The 16,476-nt window shown below is 44.3% G+C and overlaps 1 protein-coding gene across 1 annotated transcript in view; it reads right to left on the bottom strand.

Moving 5' to 3' along the window:
* Positions 1 to 9,262, bottom strand: part of GABRR1 (gamma-aminobutyric acid type A receptor subunit rho1) — a 33,396-nt gene extending 24,134 nt beyond the window's left edge. The window contains exon 1 of the mRNA XM_052645865.1: positions 9,150 to 9,262. Within this exon, the coding sequence (XP_052501825.1) occupies positions 9,150 to 9,253 (104 nt within the window). The 5' untranslated portion in view covers positions 9,254 to 9,262. The remainder of the gene's footprint in view (positions 1 to 9,149) is intronic.
* Positions 9,263 to 16,476: the final 7,214 nt, after the last annotated feature.

Here is a 16,476-nt window from a genome sequence, read left to right as displayed (position 1 = left end):
TTGTCATCCTGCTTATTTAACTTCTATGCAGAGGACATCATGAGGAATGCTGGGCTGGAAGAAGCACAAGCTGGAATCAAGATTGTTGGAAGAATTATCAATAACCTCAGATATGCAGATGACACCACCCTTACGGCAGAAAGTGAAGAGGAACTAAAGAGCCTCTTGATGAAAGTGAAAGAGGAGAGTGAAAAAGTTGGCTTAAAGCTCAACATTCAGAAAACGAAGATCATGGCATCTGGTCCCATCACTTCATGGGAAATAGACGGGGAAACAGTGGCTGACTTTACTTTTCTGGGCTCAAAAATCACTGGAGATGGTGATTGCAGCCATGAAATTAAAAGATGCTTACTCCCTGGAAGGAAAGCTATGACCAACCTAGACAGCATATTAAAAAGCAGAGACATTACTTCGTCAACAAAGGTCCATCTAGTTAAGGCTATGATTTTTCCAGTGGTCATGTATGGATGTGAGAGTTGGACTATAAAGAAAGCTGAGCGCCAAAGAATTGATGCTTTTGGACTGTGGTGTTCGAGAAGACTCTTGAGAGTCCCTTGGACTGCAAGGAGATCCAACCAGTCCATCCTAAAGGAGATCAGTCCTGGGTGTTCATTGAAAGGACTGATGTTGAAGTTGAAACTCCAATACTTTGGCCACATGATGAGAGGAGTTGACTGACTGGAAAAGACTCTGATGCTGGGAGGGACTGGGGGCAGGAGGAGAAGGGGACAACAGAGAATGAGATGGCTGGATGGCATCACTGACTCGATGGACGTGAATCCGAGTGAACTCTGGGAGTTGGTGATGGACAGGGAGGCCTGGCATGCTGCAGTTCATGGGGTCGCAGAGTCAGACACAACTGAGAGACTGAAATGAACTGAAGTTATAATAATACAGGATGACATTTGAGACAGCTTCTTGGACTGAATGGAGGGTGTATGTTTTTTGAACATACATTTTTATTCTATCTTCTTGGAGATTATGAAAAATTCTGGCCCATGGTCCTTCTTCTTGATATTTCCTTGCTGTAGTTCCCAGTCAGTTTGTCTAAGGATGATGCTTTCTCAAAACCTTTCCCAGAGGTTAGATCAGGTCTGGGGGCCCGTTAGGAGCAGCGTTCTGCCAGAAGGCTCATTTAACTAATAGCAGAGCATTCAGTAAGTTATACTTCACTTTGTTCATTACTTCATCTTCAGGCCTGGCATGCTGAAGTCCATAGGGTCAGAAAGAGTTGGACACAACTGAGCGACTGAACAACATTATAGCTCTAGTCCTACTGGCAGACGGCAATGTGGAAATATGGTCAGTCTACTGTCAGGTTCCCACAGAGATGATTTTGTGTTCCCCATAGACTGGGGGAACACATAGGGCCTGGGGGTTGTGTGAGTATGTGTGTGTGCATTTAATTTTTCTTTATTTGATTTATTTCTGCCATCATGTTATTTACACTTTCTTGAACAGCATTTCTTGAACTGCTTAGAGAGACTGCATTTTTTCACATAATGAGTAAGGATTGTGTATTTTCCCTCAAGTATAACTTTCTTTGGATTCCTCACTAAATGGATTTTTGGGTAACTGATGATCTCTTTTTCAAACCACTGCCTCTAAGACTGTGTGATAGGTAAGTTAGGTGTCAACTTGGCTAGACTCTGGTACCAGTTTTTGGTTTGAATACCAGCTTAGAAGTTGCTATGAAGGTGTTCTTAAGATGTGATTAACATATAAGTCAGTAGCCTTTAAATAAAGCAGATTACCCTTCATAATGTGGGTAGGTCCCATCCAATCAGTTGAAGACATTAGAAAAAAAGACTGAGGTCCTCTGAGGAAGAGGGAATTTGGTCTGCACACTGCCTTCAGCTGTAACACCAGCTCCTGCTGGAATTTCCCCCTGCCTGCCTGACTGCCATGTAAATTTCAGACTTGGTTGCCCACACAATCACATGAGCCAATTCTTTAAATCCTCCTCCCACTCCAGCTCACCTCGTGTGTGTGTGTGTGTGTGTGTGTGTGTGTGTGTATACGTATGTGCTTAGTCCCTCAGTTGCGTCCAACTCTTTGTGACTCCATGGACTATAGCCTGCCAGGCTCTTCTGTTTGTGGGGATTCTCTAGGCAAGAATACTTGAGTCGGTTGCCATGCCCTCCTCCAGGGGTTTTTCCCAACCCAGGGATTGAATCCAGGTCTCCTGTATTGCAGGCAGATTTTTTACCTTGTGAGCCACCAGGGAATCCCCGTACATACACATATATAGGTATACATATATTATAATAAATATTGTACTATATATGTGTGTGTGTGTGTGTGTGTGTGTGTAATACCACAGAGAGATAGATAGATAGATATACACACATACATTGTTGTTGTTTAGTATCTAAGTTGTGTCTGACTCTTCTGGGACCACATGGACTATAGCCCACCAGGCTCCTCTGTCCATGGGACTTCCCAGGCAAGAATACTGGAGTGGGTTGCCATGCCCTCCTCCAGGGGTTTTTCCCAACCCAGGGACTGAATCCAGGTCTCCTGTATTGCAGGCAGATTTTTTTACCTTCTGGGCCACCAGGGAATCCCCGTATATACACATGTATAGGTATATATATATATTATAATAAATATTGTACTATATGTGTGTGTGTGTGTGTGTGTGTGTGTGTAATACCACAGAGAGATAGAGAGAGAGACAGATATACACACATACATTGTTGTTGTTTAGTATCTAAGTTGTGTCTGACTCTTCTGGGACCACATGGACTATAGCCCACCAGGCTCCTCTGTCCATGGGACTTCCCAGGCAAGAATACTGGAGTGGGTTGCCGTTTCCTTCTCCAGAGGATCTTCTGACCCAGGGATTGAATCTGCATCTGTTGCATTGGCAGGCAGATTTTCTATCACTGAGCCACGAGGGAAGCCCCACATACATACAGACATCATATATACATGTTACGCACATCCTATTGGTTCTATTTCTTGGGAGAACTCTTACTAATCGAGACAGTGAATATTCCATGATGCCTAAAGTCTGCACACCCATGGGAGACCTGAGTTGCCTAGAACCGGAAGGCTGTGTCTGGGGTGGGTGGGGTGTTTGTGCTGCCTCAGAGTCTTCTGATCCAGCCTTCTTGCCACCACAGTGGACCCAGGTTCCCACCAACCTGATGGATCCTCAACACTCAGATTTGGCCCACTGTGGCCCTCCCAGGGGGACAAGATGGCGCAGCAAGGGCCTATTTGTCCACCTGCTTCTCTGGTAAAATCTCAATCTTGAACATCCCCTTTTCTTGATCCTTCTGTTTCAGTTTCCTATAAAATGAGGGAATAACCCTAACCTTATAGGATCACTATAAGGATTAAAAAATGTTAACGTGAACATTGCTCTGGTTTTGACATATGAAAACATTTTCATATGGTTCAACCTGAATTTTACATCCATGAGTATAACTTCTTGTTCTCCTTTTACAGTGGGCAGAGTTGGGCACAGGAAGTAGAGAAACGGGCGACGCAGAACTCTGAGGGTACACTGTGTGACCCGGCACGACTTCTGAACTTTTCTGGGCCTTTCTCTTCTCATCTTTGAAAGGAGGGCATTTCCAAGGCCTTTGAAATTCTGCAGAGGAAGGGGTGAGGTCCAATTTGCTCACCGCTTCTTCCAGTGCCTGGAGCAGAGTGTCATCAATATCAATTTGTTGAATGAATGAATGAGTGAGTGAAGTACAAGAAAAGGAAGGGTTAAGAGTCTCTCATTTATTCATGTGCAACATTTCTTGAATATCTGCTATTTATCAGATATTGTACTTGAACCTGGGGAGACAAGAATAAAGGTGTTAGCTGAGCCCTTATTATAACTAAACTGTGCCTTGCCCATTCATATAGTCTCCTAACTGTGCCCTGCTCCATGTGACTGTATTTGGAGGCAGGGCCTTTAGGGAGGTATTTAAGGTTAAATGAGACTGGTGCCCACTTAAGAAGAGGAAGAGACACCAAAGAGCCTCCCCATCACATTCCGTCTCCCCATTGGTGAGCCCGGACGAAAGACCCTGTAAGGACACAGCAAAAAGGCGGCAGCTACAAGCCCAGAAGAGATTCCTTCCCAGAAACCAAAGTTGCCACCATCTTGATCATGGCCTTCTAGCCTCCAGGACCTGAGAAAATGAATGTCTGTTGTTTAAGGCACCCAACCTGTGGCGTTTTGTTATGGCAGCCTGGGCAGACAGCTCTCAGGGAGCTCATAGGCTGATAATGCTGAATGATCAGTTGTCTGAGATAGGATAGATGGGGGCCATGGAAGCTCAGAAAAAAGCCAGCTGAGCCTTGAGATGCAGGAATGGGGGAGGGCCAAGGAAGGTCCTCAAGAAAAGGTGACATCTGTGCTAACACTTGGAGGAGGAAAAATAAGTGAGCCAGAGGAAGAGGGAAGAGATGGGTGTGGTGAGCCCTGGAGCAGCCCAGCGAAGGCTCAGGAAACTATCAGGATGAGTGGCGCTTTGTAACCAGACAAGAGTGAGAAGCGCAAAGTGAAGACTCAAAGTTCTAGCAAGCTCTCTGGAGAATGAAGGGATGCAATGAAGAGAGAACACTGCTAACTTAAAAGAAGAAATCACAGGATTTCCCTGGTGGTCCAGTAGTTAAGACTCCACACTCCCAATGCAGGGGACCCAGGTTCAATTCCTGATCAGGGAACTAGGTCCTGAAGGCCTCAACTAAGACCCAGCACAGCCAAATTAAGAAAAAATATTTTTAAATAAAAATCTAATAAAAGAGGTATAGGGCGATCAGAGAGACCCCGCCCACAACCCAGAGGTTTGCGCTTTGTCAGGACAGGTTCTAACAACCAACAACCTCCTTCCTCCTGGCCTCTGCCCTTCATCACCTGAATCCGCTGCAAGCTCCCATCGCTGTCTATCCCTCTCACTTTCTTCTAGTCTCAGTGGTCCGGTTGACAGCCAGGATTCTTGTAAAAGTGAACCATATTCACTCCATTTTCTCCTGCCCTCAACACACCACCACCCGTCTCCTCCCGCTGAGACTGTTAACAGCTCTTCATCCCGTAAGTGGAGCTTGCATCTTGGCCCTCTACCTGACTGATTTTGACCCTGGTGGGATCTGACCCACCAGGTTTTGCAATCCACCATGGATTGCTCCCTCCTTCTGGAAACCTTTGACACCTCAACTGAACGCCCCTCTGGTCCATAAGCCTCTTGAGAGGAGAATGTGTACCTGACTTGGTCAGTGATGAGGCACCCACTGCCCGGGGTGCTGTCTGCTCTGTGACATGCGTCTGATGACTGTCCCGTAGGTGCTCCCTCAGCCTCTTTGACACCTCTCCATTCCAGTGTTATGCCCATTTCTCCGATCACGCATTTCCAGCTTCCTTCCCTGAACCCTCTAGTTACGTCATGTGGGATCTTTCCTTGTGGTGAGTGAGCTCAGTTGCCCTGCAGCAAGTGGGATCTTCGTTCCTCGACCAGAGATTGAACCCGTGTCCCCTGCATTGCAAGGCGAATTCCTAACCACTGGACCACCAGGGAGGTCCCCACGGAGTCCTCTTCATCCTTGCCTTAAATGTTGCTCATCACAGCTTTCTCTTTGTCCTGCTCTTATCTCATGCTATCTTTGGGTCACTTCATCCATCACCACCGAGGAATTCTCTTTACAGCTTCACCTCCAGACCCTAATTCTCTTTTGAGCCACAGACCTGGAGGCCTTCCTGTCAACTGGACAAACATCTCCTAATAGCTTGTAAGCACACCTGGGTCCACGTGCTCATACTGATCTCATCCTCTTTGCCCCCAACCCTGCTTCTCCTCCTGCTCTCCCTTCCCAGGCACTCCCCTCTACCCAGTTACACCTTCCAGAAACCTGCTAGACTCCCACCCAGTCTAATCCTGACAACTCTGCCTCCTTAAACTTCTCATCCATCTTCCCCCATCCCTGTTCATTTCATCCCACTAATACCATCCTAGCTCCGGCTCTCACTGTCTCTCATCCGGTCTAAAGCAGGGACTCTGGATGACTTTTTCTGTCCGCCTTGCAACTCCTTCTGCATCTTCCTGCCACCCTGCCACCAGTGTCATCTCCCCAAAATGGAGATCAGCTGAAACTCTTAGATCCTCACTTTCCTGCAGTTTAAATTTGAGTTCTATAGCATTACAGACAAGAATGCTAATGATCCTTTGCTTCTGATGGGATCCATTTGTGCTTCCAGAGCTTGAGCAGAAATTTGTCCAGGGGCCTGAAGTATAGACAGGCTAGATTTTCATTCTTCCAAGGGGGAGGGAAAAACCATAAGTATTGATACATTCTAGAAACACTGCTCACTTCCCTGGCACTCTGATTTTTATCCAGCACGTTTCATGAAGGTGGATCCCATCTGGATATATCTCCCAAGAAAATGCTGAGAAAAACACAGAAATTATTTGCCAGGGCAGAGACTAGAGTAAGCCCCAAGTGAGGCATAAAATGTAAGAAGGCCCTTACTCTTGGGTCGTGCAAGGCCCTATTCATTCATTCAGTCAGCTATTTATTTTTCAGTCGTGCTCTGAAGCTTCTGGGATCTTAGTTCCCTGACCAGGGATCAAACCCGCATCCTTGGCAGTGGAAGGAGTAGTAACCATTGGACCGCCAGGGCATTCCCAAGGGTCTCTTTAAATTTTGCATCATTGGCACCTCACTAGCCTCACCCTCACCGTGTGCATGCGTTCACCTTGCTTCTTATGTTATTAGTATGAACTGTGAAAAGCAGCCTGGCTACAAATTACCAGCAGTTTATGAGGTTAGAGTCTAGCTAAAATTAAGTGAGCCCTTTAAAAATTTAGGCTACATAAAAACAAAAAACCTGGCTGGGTTCACCATTTTGGAAAGCAATTCTGCCAACTCTACTGGAACTTGAAATGTTCTTATGCCATTTGGTCTAATATACTTCCGGGAGTCTATCCTAATTAAATAATCATGCACATAAACAATGACCTTGTATACAAAGATATCCAGACAGAATATTTATAATAACAAAGAGAAAACAATTAAATATTGTAAGCAGAGGAAGATACTTAAGCAGTTATAATTGTTATTGTGCTTTATAGTGTTCATTCAAATGATAACACTATATACTTCAAGTAAGAAAATATGCAGATTAAATCACATTAGATACAATAAGTTTACAAAACTATATGCATAGAAAAATCCCAGACTAGTTAATATTCAATATATGCTTATAAAAAAAACAGAAGAAAATACACAAAAATGTTAACAAGGTTATTTCTAGGTTTTAGGGATTATGGGTGATTTTTGTGCGTTGAAAAAAATTTTTTTCCTATGGTTTTTAAAATAACATGTCTTCCATAATAAAAATAAAAGTTCCTTTAAGTAATTTTTAAAAGAAAATTTATTTCGCTTTGTCATTGTGTGTGTGTGTGTTGTGTGTGTGTGTGTGTGTGTGTGTGTGTGTGTGTGTGCACGCGCACGCGCGCTCAGCCATGTCTCACTCTTTGTGACCCTATGGACTGTAGCCCACCAGGCTCCTCTGTTCATGGGATTTTCCAGGCAAGAATACAGGAGTGGATTGCCATTTCCTTCTCCAGGGGATCTTCCTGACCCAGGGATCCACCCTGAGTCTTTGCATCTCCCTGAGTCTTGGCATCTCCTGCATCGGCTGGCAGACTCTTTACCACTAGTGACACACTGGTATTCCTACTAAGTCACCTCTCTAACTCTGGCTTGGGTGAGAGGCTGAGAAGTTTTTGGTGACCACCAATAGGATTTGTTGCTGTCACCTGTAATCCTCGAGAGCACATTTGGTTCAGATCATCTCTATGGCGGCACCGCTCCACGAATTCCACTGTTTGTCCAGCAGCCTCTGACTCTGACAGTGATGGGACATGTGTCTTGCGCACAGCAGTCCCTGTCTGTGTCCTGGGCCCACCACGACCAATGGATATTTCAGCTCCTTAACTTTGATATGTTGCTAAAACTGCTTGAAACAAGGGCTGTGAGCCATAGCTGGCTGTTCAGAAGCCCAGGTGTGAAGGGTTCTCTCAAACCCAGAGAGGGTCACTCAGGAGTCAGACACCCAGCCCTCCCACTAGCCCCAGACTCCAAGAAGCTGGATTTCCTTTCATATGCATCCATTTTGCTTTTTTAAAAAAAGTTTTTGGCCACACCTTATGGCATGTTGGATCTTAGTGCTCTGACTGGGGATTGAACCTACACCCCCTGCACAGGAAGGAAGGTTTAACCACTGGACCACCAAGAAAGTCCCATATTAATTGATACTTATGACCTCTGTTCATCTTACATTCAGAGATGAAGAAAGCTAAAGCTCAATTTGAACTCAGGGTGATAAAGAACCAAGAATCAAGAATGCCCTTCCTGCCTCCATCTCTTCATCAGTAAAGAGAGAGCTGGTTTGCAGGGTGGGGAGCAGGGTCTCTAAATATCCTATTTTATTGATGCGTATCAGGCAAGCAGGTGTGCAGACATGCACTTCCACTACCAGCGCTGTCACAGAGCCACCCTGGTGAAGCTGATGCTGAAGGATCGGTCTGTTTCTGTCTGGGCTGGCACAGCCAGGGTGGCACGTACCTTGCTGGCAACCATCAGCAGCTGGTCCTCAGGCTGGTCCACCCCTGTACCCTCCCAGTTTACAAATGGGGACAATCTAACGATCCTCCGGGCCATATAGCTTGAAGAAAGCTGTTTTGTTCTCTTTTAAAAGATTGTAAAAGGGACCTACACATCTAGCAGAAATAATTAGAACTCACAGAATCATTCTCCCTAATTAGAGGTCCCATCAGTCTTTTGAGAATTCCCAGATTCACTCCAACCTAGGATGCAAACATCAAATAACTGCCCTTATTATTTTTAACGCGCATATATGCTATTTTTCCCCCAGAATCTTTCACCCAGGACAGTTCCTAATAGATTGAAGAATATGCAATGATAGCACTGTATCAAATCTAAGCATCGTTTAAAAAGAAAACGTAATTCTAACGTCACAAAAAAAGAGGGGAGGAAAGCAGGAGAACACAGCGTAAAGGAGCAAGAAGGCAAAGGGCATCCACAGGAAACACCACATACTGGAAACGCTTCCACGATTAAACCAGAAGCTCGCTGTACACACCATCTCCCCCTAAATCCTCTGTGCTGAAATGTCCACTCACCTGCCTTTCTTCGACATCTCCTGTATGTCTCTTTTTCGCCAGTGCACTCTGCTTTCAGTAGGCAAAACCCACGCCCACCACAAAAAGAAAACGCCAACTTTCATATTCTGTATGGCCAATGTGGGTTTCCAAATCCAAACGGTTCTCTGAAGAAACAGCAAAAAAAAAAAAAAAAAGGAAAAGGATGTTCTTTTTCTCTCTTAAGACATTATTGGTCTGTTCATTATTAGAAAGATGTTTATTCACGGGAAAAAAAAATCAACCCACAGTCTGTAATCTGGAGAGCAGGAGAAAGCAATTTCCACTAAACCTATAAATCCTCCTACGTCAGATGTCAGGGATTTTCTGCAGGGAGGTTGAAGTCCTGTGTCCCTGGCTGACAATTATTTTGGCTGGTCTAAATAAGTTCATCGTCAGACCTGGTGAATTCGTTCATAAAGGTCTGTATGAATTTCTGGTCCAACAAATAGAAGGAAGTAAGGAGGAACCAAAACAATTTCCAAACCCAGAACTGCCTGAGGTGCTGAATTGCTTCTTTTGCCCTGAAAATGAGCTCCTCCCTTGGATCTATTTTAAGCTTTTAGCCATTATTATTTGCTTCAGATGAGGGCTGGATTTGGACAGCTCTCCACCCCCACTCCTCTCTGTGGTTGAATCTGTGGAAACTCAGGGCTTTGTAACTGGCTGGGTTGTCTATTTGGCTAACACTTCAGTAGAAGGCTAATCCTTGTCTGATGGACTCTCCAGGAATCTTCTCATCCTCTATGGATATGGTTTTCATTGTCTTTGTTTTGTCTGTTTTGCTTTGATGTGGAGGATAGTAAATTCTTTCTTTTTCTGTATTTTTTCTTTATACTGGAGTCTGTCTGATCTACAGTGTTGTATTAGTTTCAGGTGTACAGCAAAGTGATTTAGTTATACATATACAATATCTGGAGAGAAGGCAGTGGCACCCCACTCCAGTACTCTTGCCTTGCAAATCCCATGGATGGAGGAGCCTGGTAGGATGCAGTCCATGGGATCGCTAACAGTCGGACATGACTGAGCGTCTTCACTTTCGCTTTCATGCATTGGAGAAGGCAATGGCAACCCACTCCAGTACCCCCGCCTGGCAAATCCCATGGATGGAGGAGCCTGGTGGGCTGCCGTCTATGGGGTCGCACAGAGTAGGACACAACTGAAGCAACTTAGCAGCAGCAGCAGCAGCATACAGTATCTGGACTTCCAAGGTGGCACAGTGGTAAAGACTCTGCCTGCCAATGCAGGAGGTGCAAGAGATGCTAGTTCCATCCCTGGGTCAGGAAGATGCCCTGGATCAGGAAACGGCAACCCCCTCCAGTATTCTTGGCTAGAAAATTCCATGGACAGAGGAGCCTGGCAGGCTGTAGTCCATGGGGTTGCAAATAGTCAGACAAAACTGAACACACACACACACATATCTATTCTTTTTCATATTCTTTTCCCATATAGATTATTACAGAATATTGAGTAGCATTCCCTATCCTATACACTAAGTCCTTATTGATTATCTATTTTATATGTAGTAGTGTGTATCTGTTAATCCCAAATTCTTAATTTATCCCTCCCCACCTCATTACGAACAAAGCTAGTGGAGGTGATGGAATTCCAGTTGAGCTATTTCAAATCCTGCTGCTGTCAAAGTGCTTGCAGTTAATATGCCAGCAAATTTGGAAAACTCAGCAGTGCCCACAGGACTGGAAAAGGTCAGTTTTCAACCCAATCCCAAAGAAAGGCAACGCCAAAGAATGCTCAAACTACCGCACAATTACACTCATCTCACACGCTAGTAAAGTAATGCTCAGAATTCTCCAAGCCAGGCTTCAGCAATATGTGAACCATGAAATTCCAGATGTTAAAGCTGGTTTTAGAAAAGACAGAGGAACCAGAGATCAAATTGTCACCATCCACTATATCATGAAAAAAGCAAGAGAGTTCCAGAAAAATCTATTTCTGCTTTATTAACTATGCCAAATCCTTTGACTGTGTGGATCACAATAAACTGTGGAAAAGTCTGAAAGAGAAGAGAACACCACATCACCTGACCTGCCTCTTGAGAAACCTGTATGCAGGTGAGGAAGCAACAGTTAGAACTGGACATGGAACAACAGACTGGTTCCAAATAGGAAGAGGAGTACATCAAGGCTGTATATTGTCACCCGGCTTATTTAACTTACATGCAGAGGACATCATGAAAAACACTGGGCTGGAGGAAGCACAAGCTGGAATCAAGATTGCTGGGAGAAATATCAATAACCTCAGATATGCAGATGACACCACTGTTACGGCAGAAAGTGAAGAAGAACTAAAGAGCCTCCTGATGAAAGTGAAAGAGGAGAGTGAAAAAGTTGGCTTAAAGCTCAACATTCAGAAAACTAAGATCATGGCATCTGGTCCCATCACTTCATGGCAAATAGATGGAGAAATAGTGGAAACAGTGGCAGACTTTATTTTTCTGGGCTCCAAAATCACTGTGGATGATGATTGCAGCCATAAAATTAAAAGACAGTTGCTCCTTGGAAGGAAAGTTATGAACAACATAGACAGCATGTTAAAAAGCAGAGACATCACTTTCTCAACAAAGGTCCGTCTAGACGAGGCTTTGGTTTTTCCAGTAGTCATGTGTGGATGTGAGAGTTGGACTGTGAAGAAAGCTGAGTGCTGAAGAATTGATGCTTTTGAACTGTGGTGTTGGAGAAGACTTTTGACAGTCCCTTGGACTGCAAGGAGATCCAACCAGTCCATCCTAAAGGAGATCAGTCCTGGGTGTTCATTGAAAGGACTGACGCTGAAGCTGAAACTCCAGTACTTTGGCCACCTGATGCGAAGAGCTGACTCATTTGAAAAGACCCTGATGCTGGGAAAGATCAAAGGCAGGAGAAGGGGACAACAGAGAATGAGATGGTTGGATAGCATCACCGACTCAATGGACATGAGTTTGAGTAAACTCCGGGAGTTGGTGATGGACAGGGAGGCCTGGCGTGCTGCAATCCATGGGGTTGCAAAGAATCGGACATAACTGAGTGACTGAACTGAACTGAACTGAACTGAACCTTGCCTTTCACTTTTGGTAACTAAGTTTGCTTGCTAAGTTTTTAGTCAATTTTTGCTTTGTATATAAGTTCATTTGGATCATTTTTTACAGTTATCACTTATATGTGATGTCACATGATATTTATCTTTCTCTGACTTCATGTAGTATGATCATCTCTAGGCCCATTTGTGTTGCTGCAAATGGCATCATCCATTCTTTTTTATGGCTGAGTGGTATTCCATTGTCTATATGTACCACATCTTTATCCATTCATCTGTCAATGGACATTTAGATTGCTTCCATGTCTTGGCTATTGTAAATGCTGCAATGAACATTTGGATGCATGTATCTTTTTGAAGTATGGTTTGCTCTAGATATATACACCTAGGAATGGGATTGCTGGATCATATGGTAGCTCTATTTTCAGTTTTTTAAGGAACCTCCAAACTGTTCTCTGTAATGGCTGTAACAATTTACATTCCCACCAACATTGGAAGAGTGTTGATTTTCTTTATGCTATTTTACAACCCTATGAAAGGTAGATATTAACATGTAGAAAACTAATAGTAATACATATCTTTCCTGTCCATAGCTATGCAAATTATTCCTCTTGTCCACTAGAGAATATAAATCTCTGAAAAGCAAATCCTCATTTGAACCAGTTATAGCATGTTCCCTCACTAATTAATGAATTAAGCAAGTTGTTTCACATGTGTTCATTTTATGGTTATGTGAGTCATAATTAAATCCTCTTGTGTAAATCAGAATAGAGCACTTTCAATAAATACATGTTGGAAACAGTTCAACGCACAGAAAGAAAGGCAGAATATTTGCTGTCTCCAGAAGTCAATACAAGCCAAGCATCATTAGATACTTAGTTGGTGTGTGTGTGTGTGTGTGTGTGTGCGTGCGCGTGCGCGTGTGTGTGTGCATCTGTGCTCAGTTATTTCGGACTCTTTCTGACCCCAAGGACTCTAGCCCTTCAGGCTCCTCTGTCCATGGGATTTCCCAGGCAAGAATACTGAAGTGGGTTGCATTTCCTGATCCAGGGGATCTTCTCCACCCAGGGATTAAACCCGAGTCTCCTGTCTCCGACATTGGCAGGTGAATTCTTTACCACTGAGCCACCTAGGAAGCCAATAGTGACTTGCTGAAGAACCAAAGTAGCAAAGTGGGATGATTCTGGGGTTGAGTATATTAAAAATGTCTCCAGGCCAAGAAGGCATTGAGAGGGACATTAAATGGCTTTTTGATGCCCAGATTAGAAAATCTCTTTCTTTCTTGTTTGGAAAACCCTGGACTAGCTCCAGCAGCCAGAAGCCTGGACATAACCACAGAGAACAAACCTGGATGGCCTCACAGGGCAATTCCTACCTTTCTCAGTAGCTTTGTAGAGAGCTGGCTCAGCAGATCTGAGTTAGCTCAGTGGAAGCAAAGGCTGATACCAGGTGCTGAGCTTTCCCAACAGAGCCACTTCTTCTTTCACCAGGAAGCTCCCATGGCAGAGCTGGATGGCAGGAGCCCATCCTGGAGCCATTTAGCCCCAGTCGACCATGCCCAACACAACTCAGGGGGATCAGGAGAGCTCAGAAAACTGTGTGATCTTTGCTACTTTCCTGCTTGTAAGTGCTCTTGATGACTGTTGTTCTGTTTTTTTTTTTTCCATTAACACCACATGACTCCGTTGCAGAGTATCTGTGCCCCTCTGCAGGACATGGACATGGGAAGGAGTTGACAAGACATCTGAAGATAAACAAATAAGATAGAAAAGTAAAAATTCAGAGGCAAATAACCTAGACTGATGGGAGTGTCTGCTGCATATGATGGTCTTTTTTGTCTTGCTGCCCTTTCTTAGTGTGTGGTCCTTAGATGCACAAAGTTGGGTGGCTGCTAAGACTGTGGTCCAGGCCACTGAGAGAGGCAAGGAGAAGAAATGAAAGGCAAGCAATTTCACAAGTGACACAAAAACTGTAGTCATCACTTTTATTCACATTCCACTGGCAAAAACTTGGCCACATAGCCACTCCTAGCTGTGAGGAGTCTGAGAAATGTAGTCTCTAGCTGAGTCACCTTCAGTTCAGTTCAGTTCAGTTCAGTTCATTTCAGTCATTCAGTTGTGTCCAATTCTTTGCAACCCCATGAATCGTAGCACGCCAGGCCTCCCTGTCCATCACCATCTCCTGGAGTTCACTCAGACTCACATCCATCGAGTCCGTGATGCCATCCAGCCATCTCATCCTCTGTTGTACCCTTCTCCTCCTGCCCTCAATCCCTCCCAGCATCAGAGTCTTTTCCAATGAGTCAGCTCTTTGCATGAGGTAGCCAAAGTACTGGAGTTTCAGCTTTAGCATCATTCCTTCCAAAGAACACCCAGGGCTGATCTCCTTTAGGATGGACTGGTTGGATCTCCTTGCAGTCCAAGGGACTCTCAAGAGTCTTCTCCAACACCACAGTTCAAAAGCATCAATCCTTCGGTGCTGAGCTTTCTTCACAGTCCAACTCTCACATCCATACATGACCACTGGAAAAACCATAGCCTTGACTAAATGGAACTTTGTTGGCAAAGTAATGTCTCTGCTTTTGAATATGGTATCTAGGTTGGTCATAACTTTTCTTCCAAGGAGTAAGCGTCTTTTAATTTCATGGCTGCAGTCACCATCTGCAGTGATTTCACATTATGTCCAGCTAAAATTCCATCACTATGGGAAAGACACTTACTCCTTGGAAGAAAAGTTACGACCAACCTAGATACCATATTCAAAAGCAGAGACATTACTTTGCCGACTAAGGTCTGTCTAGTCAAGGCTATGGTTTTTCCTGTGGTCATGTATGGATGTGAGAGTTGGACTGTGAAGAAGGCTGAGCACCGAAGAATTGATGCTTTTGAACTGTGGTGTTGGAGAAGACTCTTGAGAGTCCCTTGGACTGCAAGGAGATCCAACCAGTCCATTCTGAAGGAGATCAGCCCTGGGTGTTCTTTGGAAGGAATGATGCTGAAGCTGAAACTCCAGTACTTTGGCCACCTCATGCAAAGAGTTGACTCATTGGAAAAGACTCTGATGCTGGGAGGGATTGGGGGCAGGAGGAGAAGGGGACGACAGAGGATGAGATGGCTGGATGGCATGATCGACCTGATGGATGTGAGTTTTAGTGAACTCCAGGAGTTGGTGATGGACAGGGAGGCCTGGCATCATGCGATTCATGGGGTCGCAAAGAATCGGACACGACTGAGCAACTGAACTGAACTGAACTGAACTGATAGGAAAAAAGGAGAGTAAATTTGGAGGAGCACTCAGCCATCTGCCAAACTCTTCAACTTTGCTTTCCATCTTAGGAATCAGGTAGCAGTGACTTGAATTGCAGCTTCTATTCCAATAAACCCCTTTTGTTAGGGCTTAATGGGTCCCTTTCCTCCTGGCCTGCTTTACAATATAGAGCTAAACTTTTCAGGTCAGTCAGAGCATCCAGACTAAAGAGAGGGGATAAAACGTCAGTCAGACCATTCATCTGAGGCTTGTGGAAAGGCTGGTATTTTTGATGAGCAGCTCAGTTACCACCCCAGTTCTGCATTGCTATTCTAATTCAGGTCAAAGTTCTTGATCCCTAGGTCCTTTAAAGCCCATCTGTAAGGTGTGCTCTCTTTCTCATTTCCCTGTTGCCCCTTCCCTGTTGAACCACCAATCCCACTAAAAACACTTAAATTACTTAATTCAAATTATTTAATATGGCAATGACAATAGACTGTCTGGAGACTGTGCGTGCTAAGTTGCTTCAGTCATGTCCAACTCTTTGCAGCCCTATGGACTGTAGCCCACCAGGCTCCTCTGTCCCTGGGATTCTCCAGGCAAGAATACTGGAGGGGGTTACCATTCCCTCCTCCAGGGGGTCTTCCCGAGTGAGGGATCAAACCTGCGTCTCCCACATTGGCAGACAAGTTCTTTACCAGTAGTGACACCTGGGAAGCCCATTCGGAGACTACCCACCATCTCTACAGAAATTTTCATCTCTGATGGGAAATCTAAATTAATAAGAAGCTTCAGTTACTTGGAGTTACCTTTTTTTTTTACAGTATAAGTCTTGTGATCTGAACATATCTTATTGATATCCCTAAGATTTTAATCATCAGTGAGGCATATTTGTTTTGCTCATCACTTGGAACCTTAGCTAGTTCACTGTGGGTGCTCCATAAATATTTAGTAAATGAATAAATGAATCTATTAAATGCCCAATGCTTTTATTTCTTAAGGGAGATAATGTATATTTACAATTTTTCTA

This window comes from Budorcas taxicolor, chromosome 9 (genome assembly GCF_023091745.1).
Source record: "Budorcas taxicolor isolate Tak-1 chromosome 9, Takin1.1, whole genome shotgun sequence".
Taxonomy (NCBI): domain Eukaryota; kingdom Metazoa; phylum Chordata; class Mammalia; order Artiodactyla; family Bovidae; genus Budorcas; species Budorcas taxicolor.
This window is presented reverse-complemented; position numbering and strand designations above follow the sequence as displayed.